Genomic DNA, 24,181 nt, shown 5'->3' with positions numbered 1-24,181 from the left:
TGGCCATGGCTTACGGGCCCAACTGCTCCGCGGCACATGGGATCCTCCCGGACCGGGGCACGAACCCGTGTCCCCTGCATTGGCAGGCGGACTCTCCACCACTGCGCCACCAGGGAACCCCGAAAGATCTATTTTAAGAGACGAAAACTTTTTCCCAACTTCCCCTCCAACTCCACCCCCCAGAGGCCCCCTGCATTGAGAGTCTGATGTGTATGCTCCCACTCCTTTCTCCAAGATCATAGAAACATATGCAAACACACACACAGAGTTTGTACATTTTACAAAAATGGGACCATAGAAAACATTACTACTTTACATGCTCTTTGTCATTCAGTCCTCATCTTAGGCCCATAGGTAAAAACTGAAAATTAATTATAGCACAAGGTCATACAGTAAGTGGCAAAGTAGTACTCAACCTGAGGGCTGTCTGGTTTATACTCTACGCCTGGAAAAACCATTAGAAGTTTAAAGAGACATGGTCAGATCCCTCTGATGCCAGGGTAGGGCAGGAAACAAACCTGGGGTCAGAGGGCTGCAGTGGTCCAGGGAATAAATTGCCCAGGGGGAGGGGGGAAGGCCTGGAGGCAGAGAAATTCAAGACACGTTGGGTGGGATATGGCCAGGAGCTATTACCACTTAGGGTGATGGTGATAAGGCTGTACTCCGGCTCCACCTTCTTCCTCCACAGGGTAGCGGAGGCCACTGAGGGGTGGGGGCTATTTCCGGTTCTAGAATAGTCCACCTCTAGGAAGGGCAGGGCCACCGAGTGGAACAAACCATTATGGTGGTGGTGGTGGGGTGTTTGAGATTTTTGTACTTGATTACAAGCGCTTCCCGTTCTTGGTTCTGAATCTTTTCTGACCACTCCTGTTTCTCCCGCCTGCAAAGACTTTCAACAGCATAGGGGGTTCCCTTATGTCGGGGGTGGGGGGCGGGAATCTTCCTCATGCACCCCACCCACCCCCGCTGTTTCTGGAAGTTGGAACAGTCCCAACGTAAAGCGTGAAGGGGTAACGCGAGGCTTTGCTTCGTCGGAGAAAGAGCGAGCGAGCGAGCGAGCGAGCGAGCGAGCGGTGCCCTCTCTTTAAGCGTGGTAGGCCCGTGTGTTCGGCCTGGACCCGTAGTAGCCAGGAGGTAAGGCTTAGCAGGAGGTGTCCTGGGGCAGGGCAAGCCAGTCGGGGGGAGAGCTCTTTACGAGGCGGGGAGGGGGGAGGGGGAAGGCAAGCGGAGATGAGGAGACTGAGGGAGGGGGGAGGGGACAACTGGTTGATTCATCCCCACAGGGCCAGCCAAGCCCCAAAGGCCCTCAGCTATCATGGCCTTGAGCTCCAAGGACGCCGGTACTGGGTTCCGGCATGGCAACGTGGTGGCCTTCATCAACGAGAGGATGGCCAGGCACGAGAAAGGCTTTGCGTTCTATTTCGAGAATATGTCCTTGTCCTGGGAGGCGGTGGAGGACAAGCTCAAGGCCATACTGGAGGATAATCAGGTGCCCAGCGAGGCCAAAGAGGCCTGTGCCTGGGGCACCTTGGCCCTGGGCGTGCGCTTCAACCACAGGCAGAACCTATTACACAAGCACAGGGAGCAGTGGCTGAACGACTTGTCCAAACTGCACAAGACGGCCAAGAAGGCCTTGGTCTCAGACCTGTCGTTGCTCAAGGCACAGCACGAAGTGGAGCGCAAGGAGGCGGCCTCCCTGATGCGGCGAGCCCATGTCAGGCTGACGGAGGTGCAGAAGGAGCGGGACCTCCTGAGGTGGAAGCTGTTTCAGGTAGTAAGATTACTCTGACTTGGTCCCTGGCCCGTCCCAGGACCCGCCCCAAGTCCCGTTCGCTGCTCCCGTGTCCCCCCCACCAGTGCCATTCGCCGCTCCGCTGCCCCGCCATCCCTGCCCCCAGAACAGGTCTCAGATCTGCTCACTTCTGTCCAGGAGCCGGTTGCAAAGGGACCAGGCCTGGCCACTGCCAGTTGGACCGGGGCAGAAGGAGCAGGTGAGGAGGAAGAGGAGGCAGGGGCCACTGCTCCTACTGCAGCCGTTGGTGGAGCCACAGGAGGAGGAGGAAGACAGAAGGATGTGGAAGGGTCAGAAGCTGCCAGGCGAGCCGAGGAGCTGCGTGGAGACCATATGCAGCTTCTCGGATTCGGGAACCAGACAATGTACACCTCTGGGGGGCAGAGGGAGAGAGGTCGCTGGGCCGTGGATACAGGCAGGCTTTATGTATCTGGGATAGCAAAGTCCAGGTCCACAGCCTCACAGAAACCCCCTCCTGCCCAGCTCCCTGCCTCATTCCCACCCTCACACTCATGCCCCTTATTCCCCTTCCCAGACACACCCATGTCCTCCCCACCAGCAGCGCCGTTCACAGCAGGAGCTCCATCTCAGACGTCTCCCCGCTTGGGGCCCTCTTATTCTAGCTTTTGGTCTGATGTGGGGGGCCAGGGAATGGGCCCTCAAGAACCACAAAGAGAAGGGAGGGACTCTGATCCCCACCAGCAGGGGAGACCTCCAGTACTTCGAAGGCCAGGGGAGAAAATTTGCTTATACTGTGGGAGGGGAATCTGGCTATAAAATCCTTGAATTCAGAAATGTGAAACAGAATAGAAACGTACCCTGATGGGAAGTCAGTTTTCAGAGGGAGGGGGAGGGTGGGGGAGGGCTTGGGAGGAGTGGAAGGAAAGGGTGGGTGGGTGGGTGGGTGAATGGGGCAAGGGAGCTGTGAGAGAGGAGGGGAAATGGGGTGGGAGGTAGGGTATGGGGTGGTGGCTGGGGAAGTTGTAGATTAGGGGCTTAGAGGGAGAGAGACCTAGAGAGACAGACGTGTTCTGATGACCCTCTTTGTGTTCCAGAGCACTAGTACTCGACACCCCAGAACTACTGCCGCTTCTGTGTGTGTCTCTCCCCAACTCTAGCATCTGGTGGACCTGGGCAGACAGTATATAACACCCCCGTCTCTGTTTCCCCCCCACCCCTGAAACTAGACTGTAGATGACTGGAGCAGGAGTGGACATTTGACCCATCCTGAGACAAACAGATCCTCACACTAGAGAATCTGAACAGAGAGGCAGATTACATAGCCAGGATGGTGTCGGGCAATGAAGCAGTGGGTCACTGGGAGTCGGGGGCAAGGTCGGGGTCATGGACACCGAGGCCATAGCTGAGGCCTGGCCTTGGCTGTGGGGGAACAGAACCACGTGCTTTACAAAGGCCCGGTGCCCTTTAGAGAATCACAGTCTGAGGCCCCAGGGAGCAGAGAGACAGAGAAGCAGAGAGGGGTTGATCCCGTGACCCTGGATGTGCAGAGTGGCAGCCCGACCACTTTTCACTTCCTGCAGTTGTGCTTACACAGATCCTTTTGTCTTTAAGCTAACTTGAGTGGGTTCTTGTTCTGGGCAACCAGATTATTGCCAAGCCAGAAATTTACACCAGAAGAGCAGTTGCAAACCACAAACCATCAAAGAAAATGCCAGAACTGGCAGGGGAGGTGCATCAGGGAGTGATGGGTAGTGGGGATTCCTGCGTCCCAAGTCTCCAGGAATGAACTGGACAGGAAGCTCATTCATGTTCTGGGCGAGTTACATCATGAGAAACAATCAAAACAGGCCTGGGGTTAAACCCGGGCTTACAGCAGGGCCACCCCTAAAGGAGTCCTTCAGGGCTGCACACACAGGACACCAGCACCAGCTGCAGACGAGGACTACTATCGTTCAGCCCCATGACAGGAGAAGCCTCCCCAGTCCCCAGTGGGGAAGCAGGAGTGGGGGTATAGGGTGGGGAGGGGTACGGGGCAGTGGGATGGAGGGCTTTTATGTCTTTATATACTTTGGTGTTGTGTAAAGTAAAATAAATGTTCACAAAAATACAAAAAAGTAAGTGAATTTACTGGCTCGTTTGAGTTTGGAAAGGCTACCTCTTCCTCTGGGGCAGAAGGGAAGGAAAGCAGACACCGATCTGTGTGGCGAGGAGGTGGGAAACCAAGCAGGCTCCTGTCTGTGTGTGTATGATGTGGACAGACAAGCAGACAACTCACCTGAGAGTGAGCGAGGACGTAAGGTCCAGGTGGGGGGTGGGGGCTTCAGAGCAGTGGCACTTGGGGGAATAATTGCGGAGGAGGATGGGGGTGGGCAACGGAGGGAGAGAGAAGGAAACCAAGGGGAAAGACAATGGGAGTCTGGAAGGAAAAGGCAGGGGAGTGGGGTAGGGCCAGGACGGGCATCAGACACAAACTCTTGGGTTTTACAGCCTGACACGCACTTGCTACAGCAAAAACAGCACATACAAAAGGAGAAGAGGCAGGAGGGGTTGGCAGGGATCACTGCCTGACTCCCTACCCCTTCTAGGCTTGTAGCGTATCTTTTCATCAGCTGGGAGTGTGATTTCTAGCAACCCAGTCTTTACCTGCAAATACCTAAGAGTTTAAAGCAAAGTTCAACTTACTTCAGGTCTTTGACTTTACAGTATGGGTTACGCAGTGCTTGGCAGAGCAAGTGTAGTGGAGAGACTGGCAAATTACGCAGCTGGAAGGGCCTAAAAGAGATGAGAAAGCAAAAATAAAATGATTAAAAACAAAATTTTAAGTAACAGGCTTATTTTGGCTTCTGTTGCCATCTTAGTACTAATTTACAAAAACCTTAGGAGGTATTTACAAATAACCTTAGGAGGTATTATCCCATTTTTCAGATAAGGAAATTAAGGCACAAAAAGGTAATTTGCCCAAAGTCACATAGGAACAGAATGAAGGTCAGTACTCAGGTCTGTCTGACTCCAAAGCCAAAGCCGTGGTACTGTATGCCAGGCACCGAGGTAAACACTTTACACACAGAATTTATCTTACCTGGTCCTTAATCCAATGACAGGTATTGTAATCACCATTTTGCAGATGCTCAGAGAGGTCAAGTGACTTGCCCAAGCTATCTGTACACTGTAACTGATTCTTGGTTGTCAGTACTAATAGAAGAATTAACGACAATAATTGAGAACTAGGAAAGCTCAATACGGTTGACCTTTGAACAATATGGGGATTAGGGGTACCAACACCCCCACAGTTGAAAATCCACATAAAACTTCACAGTGAGCCCTCCCTATCCCTCCATATCGGAGGTTCTGCATCCGAGGATTCAACCAACCTCAATCCTATAGTACTGTAGTACACATTTATTGAAAAAAATCCCCATGTAAGTGGACCTGCACAGTTCAAATCTTTGTTGTTCAAGGATCAACTGCAGTAAACTCTCAGTCAACACGCTTGGGAAAAGTGGGTATTTTGTGGGGGGGTTTTTTGGGGGGGGTTAAACTTTGAAAATAAGCCTTCTGATGAAAGCAATGGGGTTGAAGGATGGGGACTCCATCTAAGGCTGACTTTCTGGAAACCCAAAATGAGCTAGAAGCCCCTTTGTGTTTGTGTTTCCATCAGTGCTTAAAATCTCTCAATGTATACTGTCCATTATTTTACTTTATAATATATGGTTGGATTGAAGCTGTCATGAATTCATGAAGACACTGTAGCCAAAGTGCTTCATAATTCCAAGTCCATGTAACTTCTCATAACCCTTCCCCTGTGGTCCCAAAGTCTTGCTGCACCTCCCTTCCCCTCCTCACTTTCCACAAACACACCTATGCCATGCTCAATTCCACCTCTATGCTACTGCCCACTGAGGAGCTAACAATTACCAGAGAAAAGACTCGGGTTAACTCACTTCCCAAGTTGAGCCTTCTGCCCACTCCTGTCTCCTTCTCAAGGTCCCCTACCCCTCACCTGGCCCCACAACTAAATGAGAGGCACTGTCCATATTAACCTGAGTACTGAGAACAGACTTATGACCAGTGGCATTTTCCAGACAATGCAGGTATAAGTCTTCTTGGCTGCCTTAGGAAGTCAGTAGAGCTGTATTTTGTAGTATACAGAGTACATACTGTGTAAGTGGTTTACCTAAGCCTCTTTGAACTCCAGCTCTCAACTCTCCATGTAGGTGTGAGTCTAGCAGAAAGAACCCAGGCTTTATAGCAATATACACAGGAGTGCAGCTCTGTCCCATACCAACCTGGAGCTCTTTGAGGCCTCAGTGATGAAATATATGTAGAGAAGAGTGAGGACAAATTGAACATTAAGTTTACAACTTTTTCCAGAATTGTCATCAACACCAAAATGGCAGAGTCTTCAATGATAATCTTAATGATTTATATGCTCGTAACTTTTTATAATTATAAAGCACCTTTACAGAGAGACAGTGAAGACTAATGGACACTCACATACACACACTTACAGTGGCTAACACAGTGCCTGGCACATAGTTAAGTTCTCACAAATGTTAGCTTTCCCTCAGTGTCTACCTTGGCCAGTGTTCAATATGTGATAGATACTCAATAAATCCTTATTGTGTTGATTGACATACAATATGGAAAGCAGAGATAATTCAGTTTATTTATTGGCAATGCTAGAAATGATTATGTGCCTCAATACTTGAAATAAACAAGAAGGCCTATCATTTCTGTAGGCCAAAACACTGGTGAAAAGACATTAGTATACTCACTGATTAAGTGTCAAGGTTGGTGGCATGAATGCTGAAGCTCGATCTTCCTCCTCAAATCCAAGTAGATGCTGACACTTCAGAGACACTGACAGGTGACTATGACTGCTTTTTACACAGAATGACATAGCCAGAATGTCCATTTTTGTATAGGTAGGTTGAAGCAGTATAATTGACCCTAAATCATCAATTATTCTTTTTGCATATTCTTCTTCCTGAATCTCATACAAACAGTGAAACAAGTCCATTGGCTCAATCTGTAACCTAGAAGATTTATCTTTTATTTCTTTCTCAGTCCACTTCAACAACTCCTCTCGAAGTCCTGGAGACACTTTTCTCCCAAAAGTTGTTTCCACAGACTTTCCCTTTCCTTTATGTAAGAGGCCAAATAAGAACTGTATTGTTAATGATGAAAACCCTTTTCCATATTGTTGGAATATTTCTTGCCACGTTTTCCCCACTTGATCAAAAAACATCCAGCTGCTGTCATTCTTCAGGGCATAGAACACAGCAGTCAGGAATTCTTGGAAACTGAAATGAAGGAAAGTATAGACACTGACACCTCCTTCAACTTTTTTCAAAAAGTGATTGAGAAAAGTGCAGTTGGTATCATACACTCCTATCCCATGTCTTCTGAGGTCACTGATTTCAAACAGGACCTGCTGGTTCTGCAGTCCCTCTGCAGCCAAAGAGCAAAGGCCCCACAGGCAACTCTGTCCCTTCCACACCGAGATGCCTGTAAGGGTTTTGAGGCACTTGGAAAAGTAGAACAGATACACATCAGTCATGGTTTGAAGTGATCTCATAAGAGTCCTATCACCATCTCCCTGTGACTGCAGGACACTGCAGATCATCCAGGAGATGATGGGAAGAGAAGACATGATGTCAAGGCCTTCATTTTCTCGCAGACCATAAAAAACTCTCATTGCAGCATTAGCACCTGAAAACTGACTCAAGAAATATGCTCTTTTTTCAGCATCTGTAAACCACAGGATCTCTGCCTGGGTAGCTTGTTTTAACAGAGAATGAAGCTTCTTCATGGTTGTAGGCCGGGCAGTTATCAGGAGGGAGGATTCAGGAAACAGTTTTTTCCTCACGAAACTACATAAGAGGGTCTCTACTGGCTTCCTCTCCAGGGGATTGGCACTAAGATCCTCTTCCTGGTCACCTACAGGGTACTGAAGCTCAGGAAATCCATCAAGAATGAACAGAAGCTTCTCTGGATATACAAGAATAACATCCAGGATTGGTCCATCTATATCTTGAAAAGTGTTAGTGATCAGGTCAGCAGCACTAAGGTTAGCAAAACGGCTTATTTCTCTGCAATTTACATAGATGAGATAGTCAAATCTGCCTGGAGTAACCATTCCTGCTGCCCAGTCAAACATGAACTTATGCACCACAGCTGTTTTCCCAATCCCAGCACATCCCTGAAGCACCACAGTTTGGGATAAGCTGGAGCCCTCTTCATCAGGATCAAATATATGTTCCATCTCAATAAAATTATTTTGTTGAGGAATTCCGCACGGTGGCTTTTCTGATATACAGTGTTCTTTTACAACAAGCAGTCGTGACTCTATATGCTTGCCATGGTGATAACATTTGTCAACTCCTTTTTTTAGGTATTTTTCTTTTAGATGTTTTCTAAATACTTTCCTGTAATCTAATGGGGCGACACCAAGAGTCAGTAATCACAGAATGCTAGACAACAGTACAAAGAACAACTATAACTAATACTACCATCACCACCATCTCTACTCATGATGTTTCAAAGGCTCCTCAAACTTCATGCATCTGAGCTCTTGATTTCTATTCCACTGCCCGCCCCCCCCCCCAAAAAAAAACCCTCGTCAGGGCTCAGAAAAATGTTAGGATTCATTATTTCTTTTTTCCCCTTGAATCCTCCACATCTATTTAGCAAGGCCTATCATTTATATCTCCAAAATAAGCCTCCAATCCATTTATTTGCCACTACAACCTCAAATACCACCCAAGTACAAGGCACTATCAACTCTTTCCTGGACGGCTGAAACAGCCTCCTACTCATCTATACTGTTGCCATCTATGGCTCCTCTCCACACAAGCAGCCAACGTGATCTTCTAAAAATATCAATTACATCATGTCACTGCCATGGCCCAAAACTTTTCAAGAGCTTTTCATTGCACTTGATATAAAATACAAAATCCTTACCTCATCCTACAAGGTCTGCTATGATCTGGGCCCTATCTGCCTTCACTCCCCAGCCTTTTATATCACTCTCCTTCTCAGTCCCTATACTAAAGCCACACTGGCTTACTTTTAGTTCCTCACAAACGCCATGTTCTTTCCCACTTCCAGGCCTTTCCACCAGCTATTCTCTCTGCCTGGAACACACTTCTTCCTGCTCTTCCCATGAGATCCCTTTCTCATCCTTCAGACCTTAAACATTGCCTCCTAGAAGACTTCCCTGACCACCCAGTTTAAAGCAGATCCTCTCTACTATACCCTCTCCCAGGACCCTGTTTTCCCTTTATAGCACTTAGCACAATTTACAATTGTCTTGTTTATTTTTTTCATTATCTGTCTTTCCCACTAATCTACATGAAAACAGGGACCTTGTCTGTCTTTTTCATCATAGTACCCTAAGTACCTAGCTGGTGCCTGGAATATGGTAGACACTCAATATTTATTGAAAATGGCTATAAATGCTTGCTTTTGAATTAAAAACAAGCCATTTATTATGCCTATTCTGTGTCAGATACTGTACTAGGTAGGCCCTTTACATACATTTTTTTAAAATTTAATCATCATAATAATCCCATGAAGTAGGTATTATCCAGATTTTATAGTTGAGGAAACTGAAAACTTATAACCAGGGTTATACATTCATGGGTGTGCAATCTGTGCTTAGGCCTCGTGCTCAGAGGATCCATACTTGGTGTAATACTCTGCTGTTCCTATCTTGAAATTCTTAATAATTTTTGAACAAGGAATCCTGTCTTTTCATTTTGCACCATACCCCATAAATATGTAGCCAGTCCTGCTTATAGCATTGGGTAACTTGTCCAAGGTTCGACAGCTAGTAAATGGCAGAGACTTCAATTAAGACTCAGGTTTGTCTGAAGCCATGGCCTATATGCTTAAATACTATATTACATAGTTTTTCACTTTCTGCAACTAGAAAAAATAATCCAAGGAGTCAGTTATCAAGTTCAAACTTCTGTTAAGTGAATATCTAAGCTAGTATTTTCCAAATAAGTTTCTTGTGTAACATTTTTGCAAGATATTAATAGGAGAGCTGTGAAAAAGGTGTGCAGTGGTCAAATAAGGTAAGGGGAATGCACCTTCTATCCCATTTTAGAGTTTCTCAATACATATTAGCATATGAAAGGCTCTGAGCGAATCAACAGTTAAAAAAAAAACAGACTGTTTAACTTTGTTTAATCCAGTATTTTCTGGACTTAAATGACTACAGAACCCTTCATTAAAAGCAAAATTATTAACTCCTGGAGAATAGTATTCTGTAGAATTCAGGTTGGGGAATGCTGATCTAGATAAGTGCTTGCAAACTTTTTCTGTAAAGTTCCATAAATAGATTAGGGTTTTAGGTCTCTGCTACAATTATAGGCATGCCTTGGAGATATTGCGGGTTTCGTTCCAGACCACTGCAATAAAGCGAATATTGCAATAAAGCAAGTCACACAAACTTTTTGGTTTCCTAGTGCATATAAAAGTTACACTTACACTAACTGTACTGTAGCCTATTAGGTGTGCAATAGCATTATATCTAAAAAACAATGTACATACCTTAATTAAAAAGTACTTTATTGCAAAAAATTGCTAATCATCATCTGGCAACACAGGGTTGCCACAAATCTTCAATTTGTAAAGAACCACAATATCTGTGAAGTACAATAAAATGAAGCGCAATGAAACAAGGTATACCTTTACTCAACTCTGCCATATTAGTGTGAAAACAGCCCTAGACAATATGTAAATGAATGGGCATGGGTGGTTCCAGTAAAAGTTTATTTACAAAAACAGGCAGCTGGCTGGATTTGGCCCACTAGCTGTAATTTGTTGACCTCAATCTAGATCATTCCAGAAGCAGACTGGTCTATTCTACCCATAAAGTCCTGTTTATCTGGTGCTTGACTACCATCATCAGAGGTCCTCCTAGTATTTGAATATCTATTCTAAATGATATAAAAGTCCTATTTGTTATGACAGTTTGGGACTTCATGAATATTACCAAAAAAACCATTGATTGTTGCTCAGTGAATATGGGGGAAGAAATGGGAGAGGAGTGGGGATGAATGGGGTTCATGGGAGACACTATTCCCAAAACAGAAAAAGAGTAAATCAGAAAAGACATCTACCTGTAAGCTCCTTCCATGAAAATGAAGCCAGAGAACTTGAAGCAGCTGTGGGAGGAAGAGCTGGGGTTAAGAGTATCGCAAATACACGTTTGTACCAAAACATGAAATCCACAGAAATTTAGTCACACTGTTACAGCCATTCATGCTGCTCCCCAAACGGAAATAAAACAAAGAAAGAAAGCCATCTCACATCTATTCTAACTTACCAAAAAGGTATTTCATAGCTAATGTCCAACATAAAGTAAACCTAAGAAATTCCCACACAAATATATTTAGGGTGTAAACATTTATATTTATATGATAAATAAGGAAAATTTTAGGCATGAACTTAAAGGGGCATTCATTATTTGAAGTGACTGTTTCTGGTATTTTGTTTTCCTTTGAACGTTAGCTTATTGCTTCTGTTGGAGCTTCTGTTGAGTCTAACTTGTTAATGAGAAAGAATAAGACATTGTTGATGTTAGTTGGACAGAAATATACAATGACCTACATTCAAATGCACACACACACACACACACACACACCTTCACATTCCTATAGGTTTTTAGTACTTGCACACCTTTATAGGCAAGAGTGAGACATAGTTGGGAGCTGTGACTAGGTGGATGGGAGGAAGCAGAGTATGGAGAGACAGATATTAGAATGTCACAGAAATGAGCAGCAAGTGAGTGGTCTGTTGAAGATAACCAGTTTCTATTCCCCATAACTAAACATTCCTTGGAGTTCAGGAATCAGCCACATGGGGAAGGACTCCAGAAATCTTCACTCTTTACTCTTTTGTGCTGTCTCCTGAGAAAATCTGTGGTTACAGTAAAGGAAGAGACTTAAGAGTCTTTTATGATTATAGATGCTTTGGGGACTATGGAAAACATTATAAATACCAGGTGTCTCTTCACAAAAATTGTGGAGAGATTATTAATAGCTAAATTCTGTATCCATGTAATACCTTAATACACATATACCTATACACATACAACACAATTTTAAAGATTCAGAAAAATCCCACAGTCCATGAGGAGAAGTAGGGGAAAGAGAATGAACAAGATTACCTAGATTATACCCTCTTTTACCTCATTCAGTTACTCACCTTTCTGTTCAGACAATAAGCTCCAGGTGCAAGCAGGTTCCATATCTTTTCGTTTCTTTTGACTGTTCATCCTGGCAAATCAAGAAGACTGTAACCCAAAAGAGAAATGATGACTTTAAGGCCTGGTGGAAGCCCAGAGTAAAAAAGTAACTCAAGAAAGACTACTCAAAGCATCACAGAGCTGGGGAAGAGAAAAGGCCTAGTAACCAAGTAGAGAGCTAGCGTGGGACTAGGAGATCACAGGAAGATAGACCAAAATCAACGGTCTTCAGCTTGAAGAGAAAATAAATAAATAAATAAAATAAAGAGAGGATAGAATGTCCACAGACTTTTGAAGAGTACAAATACGGGAAATGTCAAATTGAACTCTAAAATGCGTTAAGGGAAGGATAGGATTTAGGCAGTATACCTCTAATGTTTGTAGTCAAGATAAGAAAGAATGACTGTGTCCTTCTACAACACAGTCAATTTGGTACCACTGGTCAAGGGAGAATTCTAAGACCACAGATTAGAATACTGTGGTATAAGAGAAACAGTCTAGAGAGTCAGGAGATCCAAGCCCTAGTTCCATTTCTATAACTATCTACCTATGGACCTTGAGTAAGATTCTTCTACTTTCTGAATCTGTTTTATTATTTTCAAAATGGTGGAGAGAATGCTAGCCCAGGTTTCTTTCCAGGTTGAACATTGTAAGATCAGTGGTCCTAAGTCCCAGCTGCACATTAGAATTACCTTCACACCACCTTCCAGAATGTGTTTTCTTTGTTGCAATATTACTTATCAATTTCTAACACACTTGATTATCTTCTTATGAGTTAGGTTTATTATTCACTTTCAGTATTTCCCCTTAAGTTGAATTATTGGCCCCAATTCTCAGCCCTTGCCATGAACTTGGCAGGTCCACAACAAAGAAGTGGAACTTATTTTCCCACCTCTTATCTTTGAGCTCAGCTTTGAAACTTGCTCTGGGTAATGGAGTGTACACAGATGTGACTCAAGTAGGGGCCTGATATGTGCTTGCACAGTTGTACATACTCCCTCTTGTGATTCTGCCACTGGCATGAGATGAGCCATGAGAAAAACAAGCCCCAGGTAGTCCACTCATCCACAGATGAGAAATACATGCAGTAGAGCCACCCCAGTTTACTCATAGTCCTGCAGCAAGAAAAATAGAGTCACCCCAGCCCGAATCAGAGCTGCCCAACAGAACCCTGCCTAATCAGCTGAGTCCCAGCTGGCCTCCAGATCGGTGAGAATAAGTGCTTAATAAATTCTTAACTTTTCATGCCACTGAGATTTTGTGCTTGTTGTTATGTATTGTTGTGGCAATAGCTAACTAATACATCTTGCTAGAGAGTAAATGCCTAGAAAGTGTTTGACATAGAGAAGACATTCATTAAATGTTCATTGAATAAATGAATAAAATCTTAAAAATACTACAGTGCCTAGTCTGCATTCCTGATCAATTAAATCAGAATCTTTGATGATGAGGTTTGGCATCGACCTTTTTTTTAAGCTCCCAAGGTGATTCAAATACGCAGCCAGGGAAAAGAGCCACTGTTCTAAGAATTAGCTATTTTTGATAGAGTGTATTGGTGAAACACACAGGCTTTGGAATCAAACAGATGTGTTCAGGCCCTGACTCTACCACTTACTATGTGACAACCACGGAATTAACATCTCTAAGCCTCAGACTCCTCAACTATTAAACGGGGATAACAACAGTTTATAACAACAGTTGATCACAACCTTTCTTAAAAGGTTATTATGAGGATTAAATGAAGTATGCATACGAAGTATTCAGTACACTACATGGTACACAGTAAGGGCTCAATAATCCTAAACTATAGCTAATGTTGGCATTGCTGTATCATTTGATAAAGAGTAAAAATGTCTGAACTCAGATAGACCTTACTTAAATTCCATTTCCACTGCTTTCTAGCAAGATGACTTCGAGTAAAGTTACTTGAACTCCTGAGACTACAGTAACCCATCTGTAAAATATGGTGATAATAATAACTACTTCATTATTTTGTTGTGAGGATTAAATAAGATGACACACATAAAACTTTTAGCAGAGGACCAAGTGCAATATAAATAATGTTAGAGAAAAATAAGTTGGCATTTATTATAACTGACAGAAAGAAGTTACATTCTATTAAAATCTCCACATAACAACTTCTTATGAGACAGAGTGTTCCCAGCACAGTGTTATATTCCCACATCCTGGGTTCTTTTCCCAGTCACTAGGAATAGCATGTCCTCTAAAAAGTAGAAAAAAAATTCTCTAGTTACAAATTACTCCGGTAAGCACGCCTGCCCTCAGGTAATGGAGCTGGAGTGGTACATGGTCACTCACTCTCTTCCTAGGCAATCTCCACGATGCCCATGATTTCAATCATTCCTTACAACTCCTAATTGTTTATCCCAGTCTAGCCCTCTTCTCTCAGATCCAGATTTATTCATCTAACGGCTTACTCAACATCTCCACTTAGATGCTGACACCTCTCTTTTTCTTACCTCTGCTGATAACTACTGTTTGGTTTGTCCAGCATTCTTTCACTGATCTTGGTTTTGATAAGATATCCCATATATCGTGTGTGTGTGTGTGTGTGTGTGTGTGTGTGTGTGTGTGGCAGGGTTGCAATTTAATAGGGTAGTCAGGGAGGCATCAATGAGAAGGCAACATCGGAGCAAAGGCCTGGAGGTGAAAGAGGGAGCCTTGAGAACATCCGGGGCAAGAGCGGCGCATGCAGAGGGCCCAGGGGCAGCACCATGCTTGGCACGTTGGATGAACAGTGAGGAGGCCCGTGGCCATTACAACTTCTGTTTTTACTGAGAGCCATGGGGAAACATGGGAGGGTTGGGACGATCCGCCTGCCCAGAACAGGCCACCAGCGAGGGCAGGTGTGGGGTAATCTGCCTGTAGAGTCCTCCTAAGAGGATGAGGGCCCTCATTTTCCTGGGACCAGACAGAATTAGCCTCGGGGACCCTGCCCTGCCCTACCTGTCCAGCTCTGGAGGAGCCTGGAGGACAAGAGGGCCCTGGTCCAGCCCCCCAAGCAGTGTGGTCCTGGCACTGTGTGTGTGTGTCCTCCAGCTTCCTTCAATCTGGTGGGCACCAGTGGGAGTGGATGGACAGGAGAATGATGAGTAAGCCCAGGTCCCTCGGCTCAAGTGACTGGCCAATGAAGATAACCCCTGTGACCCTGGCAGAATGGAATGAGAAGTCCCTTCCTTCTGGCTGGGCTTACTGAACTGGATAGGGGGTGTCAGCTAGAAGCCCTGGAGCCACCCCTGCCCGAGGGAACTACCCACTGGAGTTAAAAGGACCCAGAGATGGAGAGCCACATAGCTGAATACTGAAGCACCTGGATCCAGCCATGCCTGAAGTTAGACCGTACCCCCGGACATTTCAGTTCCTGAAGCTCACAAAGACTGTCTTCTGCTCCGGATGACTTGATTCAGCTGTGAGTCCAGTGCAACCCAGAGCGGCTTGGCTAGAAAACCCTTCCCCTCGAGGATGGAGGTTGGGGCCTCTTGGGCAATGCTAGGAATTCCAGAAATGAAGGTGAGCAGCTCAGTGAGGCTGGGAGGGGAAGATGGACCTGCAGACGCCCAGCAATCATTGGGTGGAGACTGGGCCATGGGACCACTGGGTCTGAAGTGCCCACCTCCCCACTGCCTGCCCCAAGTCTCTCCTGGCCCTGAAATGCGACAACACCCAGAGGCATCTGGAGCCTGCCAGCAATTGCCCCAAGAAGTCTTTATTGGCCCCCAGGGCCCTGATTCAGCCTCAATGCAGGGGCCATCCAGTAACCCCAGTGAGGGTGGTAGTCTCCTCTGTTCTCGGAGAAGTCTGTTTTTCCAGAAAATAAAAAGTCCAGGGGGTGGGCTGGGGGAGGTACCCACCGCATCTCCTCCAGGTCACTGGAGGGTCATGGTGTTCTGGTCCCTCCCCCTCTAGAATTTCTCGTTCTTGCTCAGCCAGTAGTGGTGCCAAATGTTGTGTTTCCACAGCAGCCAACAGTACTCCCGGGTCTCAGGGTCCAGCTCCTCCAGATTCTTGGGGGGACCCACGTTCATCTGGAACAGCCACTCTGGGTACTCGGAATCCACCTTCAGGACCACATCCTGGCCCTCCTTGTCGATGTTGACACCCATGGCGTGCGTGCTGAGCTGGATGGGGTCTGTACACACCTCTGGGTCCTTCAGGGTGTCACCGACCACAGCGCCCTTGCCCCCCTTAATGACCGGTCTCTTGGCATAATCTCGTACATGGAGTCTTACAGAAGCGGCAGGGTCTGGGAGCTCCCGAACCCGCCAGCCGGCCAAGCTCCACGTAGCACCGAAGAGGCACCTGGCCGCCATGACGTATCCCGGCCGCCTGCACATGCACGTTTCCCTCCCATATCTCTTAATGGAATAATCAGATTCTCTGTGCCTGAATTTTAAAACCTGAGTGGGGACTACAGAGACAGAGGTTCTGATACCCAAATGCTCCAGGCTTCCTTAGTTCCTGACCTCCCTGGAACCTTGTTTTTGAGCACTTCATGTAGTTTCAAGTAACTCCAGTATCCTTCCAAAAATCTCTATTTTTGCTCGAGTTAAGTTATTCAGAATCAATTTCTATTGCCTGCAACTAAAGAACTCTGACATAGGAATTATACCAGAAACACTAACAACAAGCTATCAGAAAGAGAAATTAAGAAAACAATCCCATTCACAGTTGCATCAAAAAGAATAAAATACCTGGGAATAAATCTACCTAAGGAGATAAAAGACGTGTACTCAGAAAACTATAAGACACTGATGAAACTGAAGATGACACAAAGAGATGGAAAGATATATTGCACTCATGGATTGGAAAAATTAATACTGTTAAAATGACCATATTACCCAAGGCAATCGATAGATTCACTGCAATCCCTATCAAAATACCAATGGCATTTTTCACAGAACAAATATTCTAAAATTTGTGTGGCAATACAAAAGATCCCAATTAGCTAAAATAATCTTGAGAAAGAAAAACAAAACATAAAGTATCATGCTACCTGATCTCAAACTATACTACAAAGCTACAGTAATCAAAGCAGTATGGTACTGGCACAAAAACAGACACAGATCAATGGAATACAATAGACAGCCCAAAAATGATTTATATGGGCAATTAATCTACAACAAAGGAGGAAAAAATAAACAATGGGGAAAACATAGCCTCTTCAATAAATGGTGTTGGGAAAACTTCATTCAAAAGAATCAAACTGGACTACTTTCTCACGCCATATACAAAAATAAACTCAAAATAGATTGAAGACTTAAATGTAAGACCTGAAACCATAAAACTTCTAGAAGAAAACATAGGCAGTACACACTTTGATATCAGTCTTAGCAATATTCTTTTGGATATGTCTCCTCAGGTAAAAGAAACAAGAGCAAGAATCAACAAATGGGACTACATCAAACTAAAAAGCTTTTATACAGTGAAGGAAACTATCAACAAAATGAAAAGGCCACCTGCTGAATGGGAGACAATATTTGCAAATGATATATCCTATAGGGGTTAATTTCCAAAATATACTAAGAACTCATAAAACTCATCATCAAAAAAACAAACAACCCAATTAAAAAATGGGCAGAGGAGGGCTTCCCTGGTGGCGCAGTGGTTGAGAGTCTGTCTGCTGATGCGGGGGACACGGGTTCATGCCCTGGTCCGGGAAGATTCCACATGCCACGGAGCGGCTGGGTCCGTAAGCCACGGCCGCTGAGCCTGCGCATCCGGAGCCTGTGCTCCACAATGGGAGAGGCCATAACAGCGAGAGGCCCGCATACCGCAAAAAAAAAAAAAAAAAAAATGGGCAGAGGAACTGAATAGCCTTTCTTCCAAAGAAGACATACAGATGGCCAACAAGAATATGAAAAGATGCTCAATATCACTAATCATCAAGGAAATGCAAATGAAAACCACAATGAGATATCACCTCACACCTGTCATAAAGGCTATTATCAAAAAGACAGTAACAAGTGTTAGCAAGGATATTGAGAAAAGGGAACCCTTGCGCACTGTTGGTGAGAATGTAAGTTGGTGCAGCCACTATGGAAAACAGTATGGAGATTCCTCAAAAAATTAAAAATAGAACTACCATAAAATCCAGCAATTCCACTTATGGGTATTTATCTGAAGAAAATGAAAACATTAATCAGAAAATACATAAACAACGCTATGTTCATCACAGCACTAGTTTTTTTAAAATTTTTATTGGAGTACAGTTGATTAACAATGTTGTTAGTTTCAGGTGTACAGCAAAGTGAATCGGTTATACATATACATATATCCACTTTTTTATTTTTTTTATTTTTTCCAGTATTTTTAAAATTTTTTTAACATCTTTACTGGAGTATAATTGCTTTACAGTGGTGTGTTAGTTTCTGCTTTATAACAAAGTGAATCAGCTATACATATACATATATCCCCATATCTCCTCCCTCTTGCGTTTCCCTCCCACCTTCCTTATCCCACTCCTCTAGGTATCCACTCATTTTTAGACTCTTTTTCCATATAGGCCATTACAGAGTATTGAATAGAGTTCCCTGTGCTATATAGTAGGTCCGTATTAGTTATCTATTTTATATATAGTAGTGTGTATATGTCAATCCCAATCTTCCAATTTATCCCTCCCCCACACCTTACCCCCTGGTAATCATAAGTTTGTTTTCTACATCTGTAATTCTATTTCTGTTTTGTAGATAAGTTCATTTGTACACTTTTTTTAGATTCATATATTTGTCTTTCTCTGACTTACTTCACTCAGTATGACAATCCCTAGGTCCATCCATGTTGCTGCAAATGGCATTATTTTGTTCTTTTTTTATGGCTGAGTAATATTCCATTGTATATATGTACTACAACTTCTTTATCCATTCCTCTGTTGATGGACATTTAGGTTGCTTACATGTCCTGGCTATTGTAAACAGTGCTGTAATGAACACTGGGGTGCATGTATCTTTTCAATTTATGGTTTTCTCCGGATATATACCCAGGAGTGGGATTGCTGGATCATATAGTAGCTCTGTTTTTAGTTTTTTAAGGAACCTCCATACTGTTCTCCATAGTGGCTGTACCAGTTTACATTCCCACCAACAGTGTAGGATGGTTCCCTTTTCTCCACACCCTCTCCAGCACTTATTGTTTGTAGATTTTTTGATGATGGCCATTCTGACCGGTGTGAGGTGATATCTCATTGTAGTTTTGATTTGCATTTCTCTAATAATTAGTGATGTTGAGTATCTTTCCATGTGCTTTTTAGCCATCTGTATATCTTCTTTGGAGAAATGTCTACTTAGATCATCCACCCATTTTTTGATTGGGTTGTTTTTTGATATTGCATTGCAGCATTATTTATAATAGCCAAGATATGGAAGGAACCTAAGTTCCCATTGATAGATGAATATATATATATATATATATATATATATATATATATATATATATATATATATATAATGGAACATTACTCAGCCATGAAATCGTGCCATTTGCAACAACATGGATGGACCTAGAGTGTATTATACTAAGCAAAATAAGTCAGATAAAGACAAATACCACATAATCTCACTTATATGTGTAATCTAAAAAACAAAATGAATTAACAAGCATAATTAAACAGAAACAGAGATTAAACAGATACAGAGAACAAAAGGTGGTAGCCAGATTGGAGGAGACTGGGGGAGGAGAGAAATAAGTGAGGGAGATCAAGAGGTACAAACTTTCAGTTACAAAGTAAATGAGTTACAGTGTGGGGAATATGCTCAATAATTATGTAATATCTTTGTATGGTAACAGATGACAACTAGACTTATGGTGACATTTTGAAATGTATAGAAATATTGAATCACTATGTTGTGTACCAGAAACTAACATAGTGTTGTAGGTTAATTATACTTCCAAAACAAACAAAGAAACAAACTCCTAGAAAAGGAAATCAGATTTGTGACCACCAGAGGTGGGGAGGGGGGAATTAGGTGAAGGTAGTCAAAAGGTACAAACTTCCAGTTATAAGATAAACTAAGTACTATGGATGTAATATACAGCATGATGAAGATAATTAACACTGCTGTATAAAAGTTGTTAAGAGAGTAAATTCTAAGAGTTCTCATCACCAGGAAAAAAATATTTTTTCTATTTCTTTAATGTTGTACCTATATGAGACGACATAATCATTTCATGATGTATGTAAGTCATATCACTATGCTGTACATCTTAAACTTACACAGTGCAGTATGTCAATTATATCTCAAAAAAACTAGAAAAAAAAAGAAATTGAAAAGAAAAAGAAATTATACCAGAGAGTGAGTTACAGTCAACAGACCTTTAGGGAACTATGGGGTATTTTATAACTGGTTATTAGACCCAGTTAGAGTAAAAGGCTGTGAGATGGCCCAAATTCCACGATGGGAAAGTAGTATCCATTGTACTAGGAGTTCCACTAGAATATATGGAATCGTTATGCAAAGTACCAAAAGGTGCCCTCTTCAAGAAGAGAAATCAAAGTAAGTAATTCAGTCTCCTCCAAGCAGCTGAATTACAAAATGGTAAAATGGTGCCTCTTCCTCTAGGCTAGGGGAGCACCAAGCTAGGGAACACAGGTTAGAGAGCAGGGTATGGGCTAATTTCAGTCCCCCTTCACACCCTTGGCTGTGTGCCTTTTCAGTCAACAAACTGTACAACTTTTCATGGTGACTTGACATGGTATGCATGCTGCCAAAAACAGGAGAAAGAAATGCTACAAATCTCACCTCCAGGCCTAAAATGAGACTCTGGGTTTTTTTCATTGAGATATAATTCACATATCATAAAACTTACCCTTTTAAAGTGTACAATTCATTGTTTTGTAGTACATTCACAAAGTTTTGCAACCATCACCACTACCCAATTCCAGAACATTTTCATCACCCCAAAGGAAATGCCGTACTCATTAAGCAGACACTCCACATTCTGCCCCCACCTCAGCCCCTGGCAACCACAATTCTACTTTATGTCTCTAAGGATTTGCCTATTCTGGACATTTCATATAAATGCAATCATACAATACGTGTCCTTTTGTGTCTGGCTTCTTTTCTTAGCATAATGTTTTCAAGGTTCATCAATGTTGTAGCATGTATCAGTTCTTCATTCCTTTTTATAACTGAATAAGAATCTATTTCACATCCACTGGAATGGCTGTAATTTAAAATATGAAAAATGGCAAGAATGTGGAAAAATTAGAACACACATACATTGCCAGTGTGAATATAAAATGGTGCAGCCACTATGGAAAAGTTCAGCAGCTCCTCAATAAGTTAAACACAGGATTACCACGTTACCCAGCAATTTAACTCCTAGGTATATACCCAAAACAACTGAAAACAGGTATTTAAACAAAAATTTGTACAAGAATAGTCACAGCATCACTATACTAAATAGCAAAAAAGGTGGGAACAACCCCAATGTCCACCAACTGATGAACTGAATAAACAAAATGTGGTATAAACTTACAGTGGAATACTACCCAGCCATAAAAAGGAACAAGGTACTGAGGCGTGCTATAACATGGATGAGCCTTGAAAACACTACGCTACATGAAGGAAGCCAGACACGAAATTCCATTTATATGAAATGTACATAATAGACCAATCCATAGAGAAAGAAAGTAGATTAGTGGTTGCCAGGGGTTTGGGGAAAAGGGGAAGTAGTAGTGACTGCTAATGGTTATGGGATTCTGTTTCAGGTGTTGGAAACATTCTGGAATTAGATAGTGGTGATGGTTACACAGCATTGTGAATATACTGAAAATAAGTAAATTGTATACTTTAAAAGGGTGGGTTTTATGGTATATGAATAAAATCAATCAGATCAATTTAATAAAAGCTATAAACTAAACTTGTGATAATCATTTTGCAATATATACATGTATCAAGTCATTATGCTGGACACCTAAAACCAAAACACTGTTATATGTCAATTATAACTCAATTAAAAAATAGAAAAAAAATCAATTGTAAAAGTAGGAAAAAATCAATGAAAAATGCAATTATAGAAGAAAATGAGAAAGTGGAAACAATCCAAATGTCCATCAGCAGATGAATGGATAAACAAAATGTGGTCTAGACATACAACACATTATTCAGCCTTTAAGGGGAAGAAAATTCTGAAACATGCTACATGGATTAAATTTGAAAACATTATGCAAAGTGAAATAAGCCAGGCACAAAATAAAAAATATTATATGATTCTATTTATATGAAGTACATAGAATAGCCAAGTTCATAGAGTCAGAAAGTATAACGGTGGTTAGCAGGGTCTGGGGGGAGAGGGTAATGGAGAGTTATTGTTTAATGGGTATAGAGTTTCAGTTTAGGAAGATGAAAAAATTTTGGAGGTGGCTAGTGGTGATGCTTGGATAACAATGTAAAGTACTTAATGCCACTGAATTGTACATATAAAAGTGACTAAAGTGAGCTCTACCCACAACCAGTCCCTCCCATCAGGAAACTTGCACAAGCCTCTTAAATAGCCACATCCACCAGAGGGCGGACAGCAGAAGCAAGAAGAACTAAAATCGTGCAGCCTGTGGAACAAAAACCACATTCACAGAAAGATAGACAAGATGAAAAGGCAGAGGGCTATGTACCAGATGAAGGAACAAGATAAAACCCCAGAAAAACAACTGAATGAAGTGGAGGTAAGCAACCTTACAGAAAATGAATTCAGAATAACGATAGTGAATAACTGAGGCAGAAGAACGGATAAGTGACCTGGAAGACAGAATGGTGGAATTCACTGCCGCAGAACAGGATAAAGGGAAAAGAATGAAAAGAAATGAAGACAGCCTAAGAGACCTCTGGGACAACAGTAAACGCACCAACATTCGCATTATAGGGGTCCCAGAAGGAGAAGAGAGACAGAAAGGACCAGAGAAAATGTTTGAAGAGACTAGAGTCGAAAACTTCTCTGAGAGGGGAAAGGAAATAGCCACCCAAGTCCAGGAAGGGCAGAGAGTCCCATACAGGATAAACCCAAGGAGAAACACACCAAGACACATAGTAATCAAATTGGCAATAATTAAACACAAAGAAAAATTATTGAAAGCAGCAAGGGAAAAACAATAAATAACATACAAGGGAACTCCCATAAGGTTAACAGCTGATTTCTCAGCAGAAACTCTACAAGCCAGAAGGGAGTGGCATGATATACTTAAAGAGATGAAAGGGAAGAACCTACAACCAAGATTACTCTACACGGCAAGGGTCTCATTCAGATTCGATAGAGAAATCAAAAGCTTTACAGACAAGCAAAAGCTATGAGAATGCAGCACCACCAAACCAGCTCTACAACAAATGCTAAAGGAACTTCTCTAAGTGGGAAACACAAGAGAAGAAAAGGACCTACAAAAACACACCAAAAACAATTAAGAAAACGGTCATAGAAACATACATTTCAATAATTACCTTAAATGTGAATGGATTAAATGCTCCAACCAAAAGACACAGGCTTGCTGAATGGATAAAAAAACAAGACCCATATATATGCTATCTACAAGAGACCCACTTCAGACCTAGGGACACACAGAGACTGAAAGTGAGGGGATGGAAAAAAATATTCCATGCAAATGGAAATCAAAAGAAAGCTGCAGCATCAATACTCATATAAGATAAAATAGACTTTAAAATAAAGAATGTTACAAGAGACAAGGAAGGACAGCATATAATGATCAAGGGATCAATCCAAGAAGAAGATGTAACAATTATAAATATATATGCACCCAACATAGGAGCACCTCAATCCATAAGGCAACTGCTAACAGCTATAAAAGAGGAAATCGACAGTAACACAATAATAGTGGGGGACTTTAACACCTCACTTACACCAATGGACAGATCATACAAAATGAAAATAAATAAGGAAAGAGAAGCTTTAAATGAAACAATAGACCAGATAGGTTTAGTTGATATTTATAGGACATTCCATCCAAAAACAAACAGCAGATTACACTTTCTTCTCAAGTGTGCACGGAACATTCTCCAGGATAGATCACATCATGGGTCACAAATCAAGCCTAAGTAAATTTAAGAAAATTGAAATCATATCAAGCATCTTTTCTGACAACAATGCTATGAGATTAGAAATCAATTACAGGGAAAAAAAAAACGTAAAAAACACAAACACATGGA

At 42.6% G+C, this 24,181-nt stretch overlaps 3 protein-coding genes across 15 annotated transcripts in view; 1 reads left to right on the top strand and 2 right to left on the bottom strand.

Annotated features, from left to right (window-relative positions):
- LOC309797051 (NACHT, LRR and PYD domains-containing protein 12-like) overlaps positions 1-24,181 on the bottom strand; it is a 48,656-nt gene that overhangs the window by 11,980 nt on the left and 12,495 nt on the right. For 7 of the 13 annotated variants that reach the window (XM_082610465.1, XM_082610461.1, XM_082610455.1 and 4 more), the window contains 4 exons: positions 11,972-12,059; positions 10,885-10,929; positions 6,529-8,188; positions 4,436-4,525 (listed from right to left, as the gene is read on the bottom strand). In XM_082610465.1, coding sequence (XP_082466591.1) covers positions 4,436-4,525; positions 6,529-8,188; positions 10,885-10,929; positions 11,972-12,041 — 1,865 coding nt within the window. In that variant the 5' untranslated portion in view covers positions 12,042-12,059. The remainder of the gene's footprint in view (positions 1-4,435; positions 4,526-6,528; positions 8,189-10,884; positions 10,930-11,971; positions 12,060-24,181) is intronic. The other 6 variants (XM_082610466.1, XM_082610458.1, XM_082610456.1 and 3 more) reach the window with 1 other exon arrangement.
- TEX13B (testis expressed 13B) lies at positions 1,316-2,569 on the top strand (the record flags this gene model as incomplete). The annotated part of the gene is made up of 2 exons (XM_082610359.1): positions 1,316-1,771; positions 1,931-2,569. 2 exons carry the CDS (start codon positions 1,316-1,318, stop codon positions 2,567-2,569), a joined length of 1,095 nt encoding a protein of 364 aa, XP_082466485.1.
- Positions 15,935-16,370, bottom strand: LOC309797079 (large ribosomal subunit protein mL54-like; the record flags this gene model as incomplete). The annotated part of the gene is made up of 1 exon (XM_082610507.1): positions 15,935-16,370. Exon 1 carries the CDS (start codon positions 16,364-16,366, stop codon positions 15,935-15,937), a length of 432 nt encoding a protein of 143 aa, XP_082466633.1. The 5' UTR covers positions 16,367-16,370.

This window comes from Mesoplodon mirus (genome assembly GCF_964341445.2).
Source record: "Mesoplodon mirus genome assembly, chromosome: X".
NCBI lineage: Eukaryota > Metazoa > Chordata > Mammalia > Artiodactyla > Ziphiidae > Mesoplodon > Mesoplodon mirus.
Note: the sequence above shows the minus strand (reverse complement) of the source record. Positions and strands in the feature narration are given on the sequence as shown.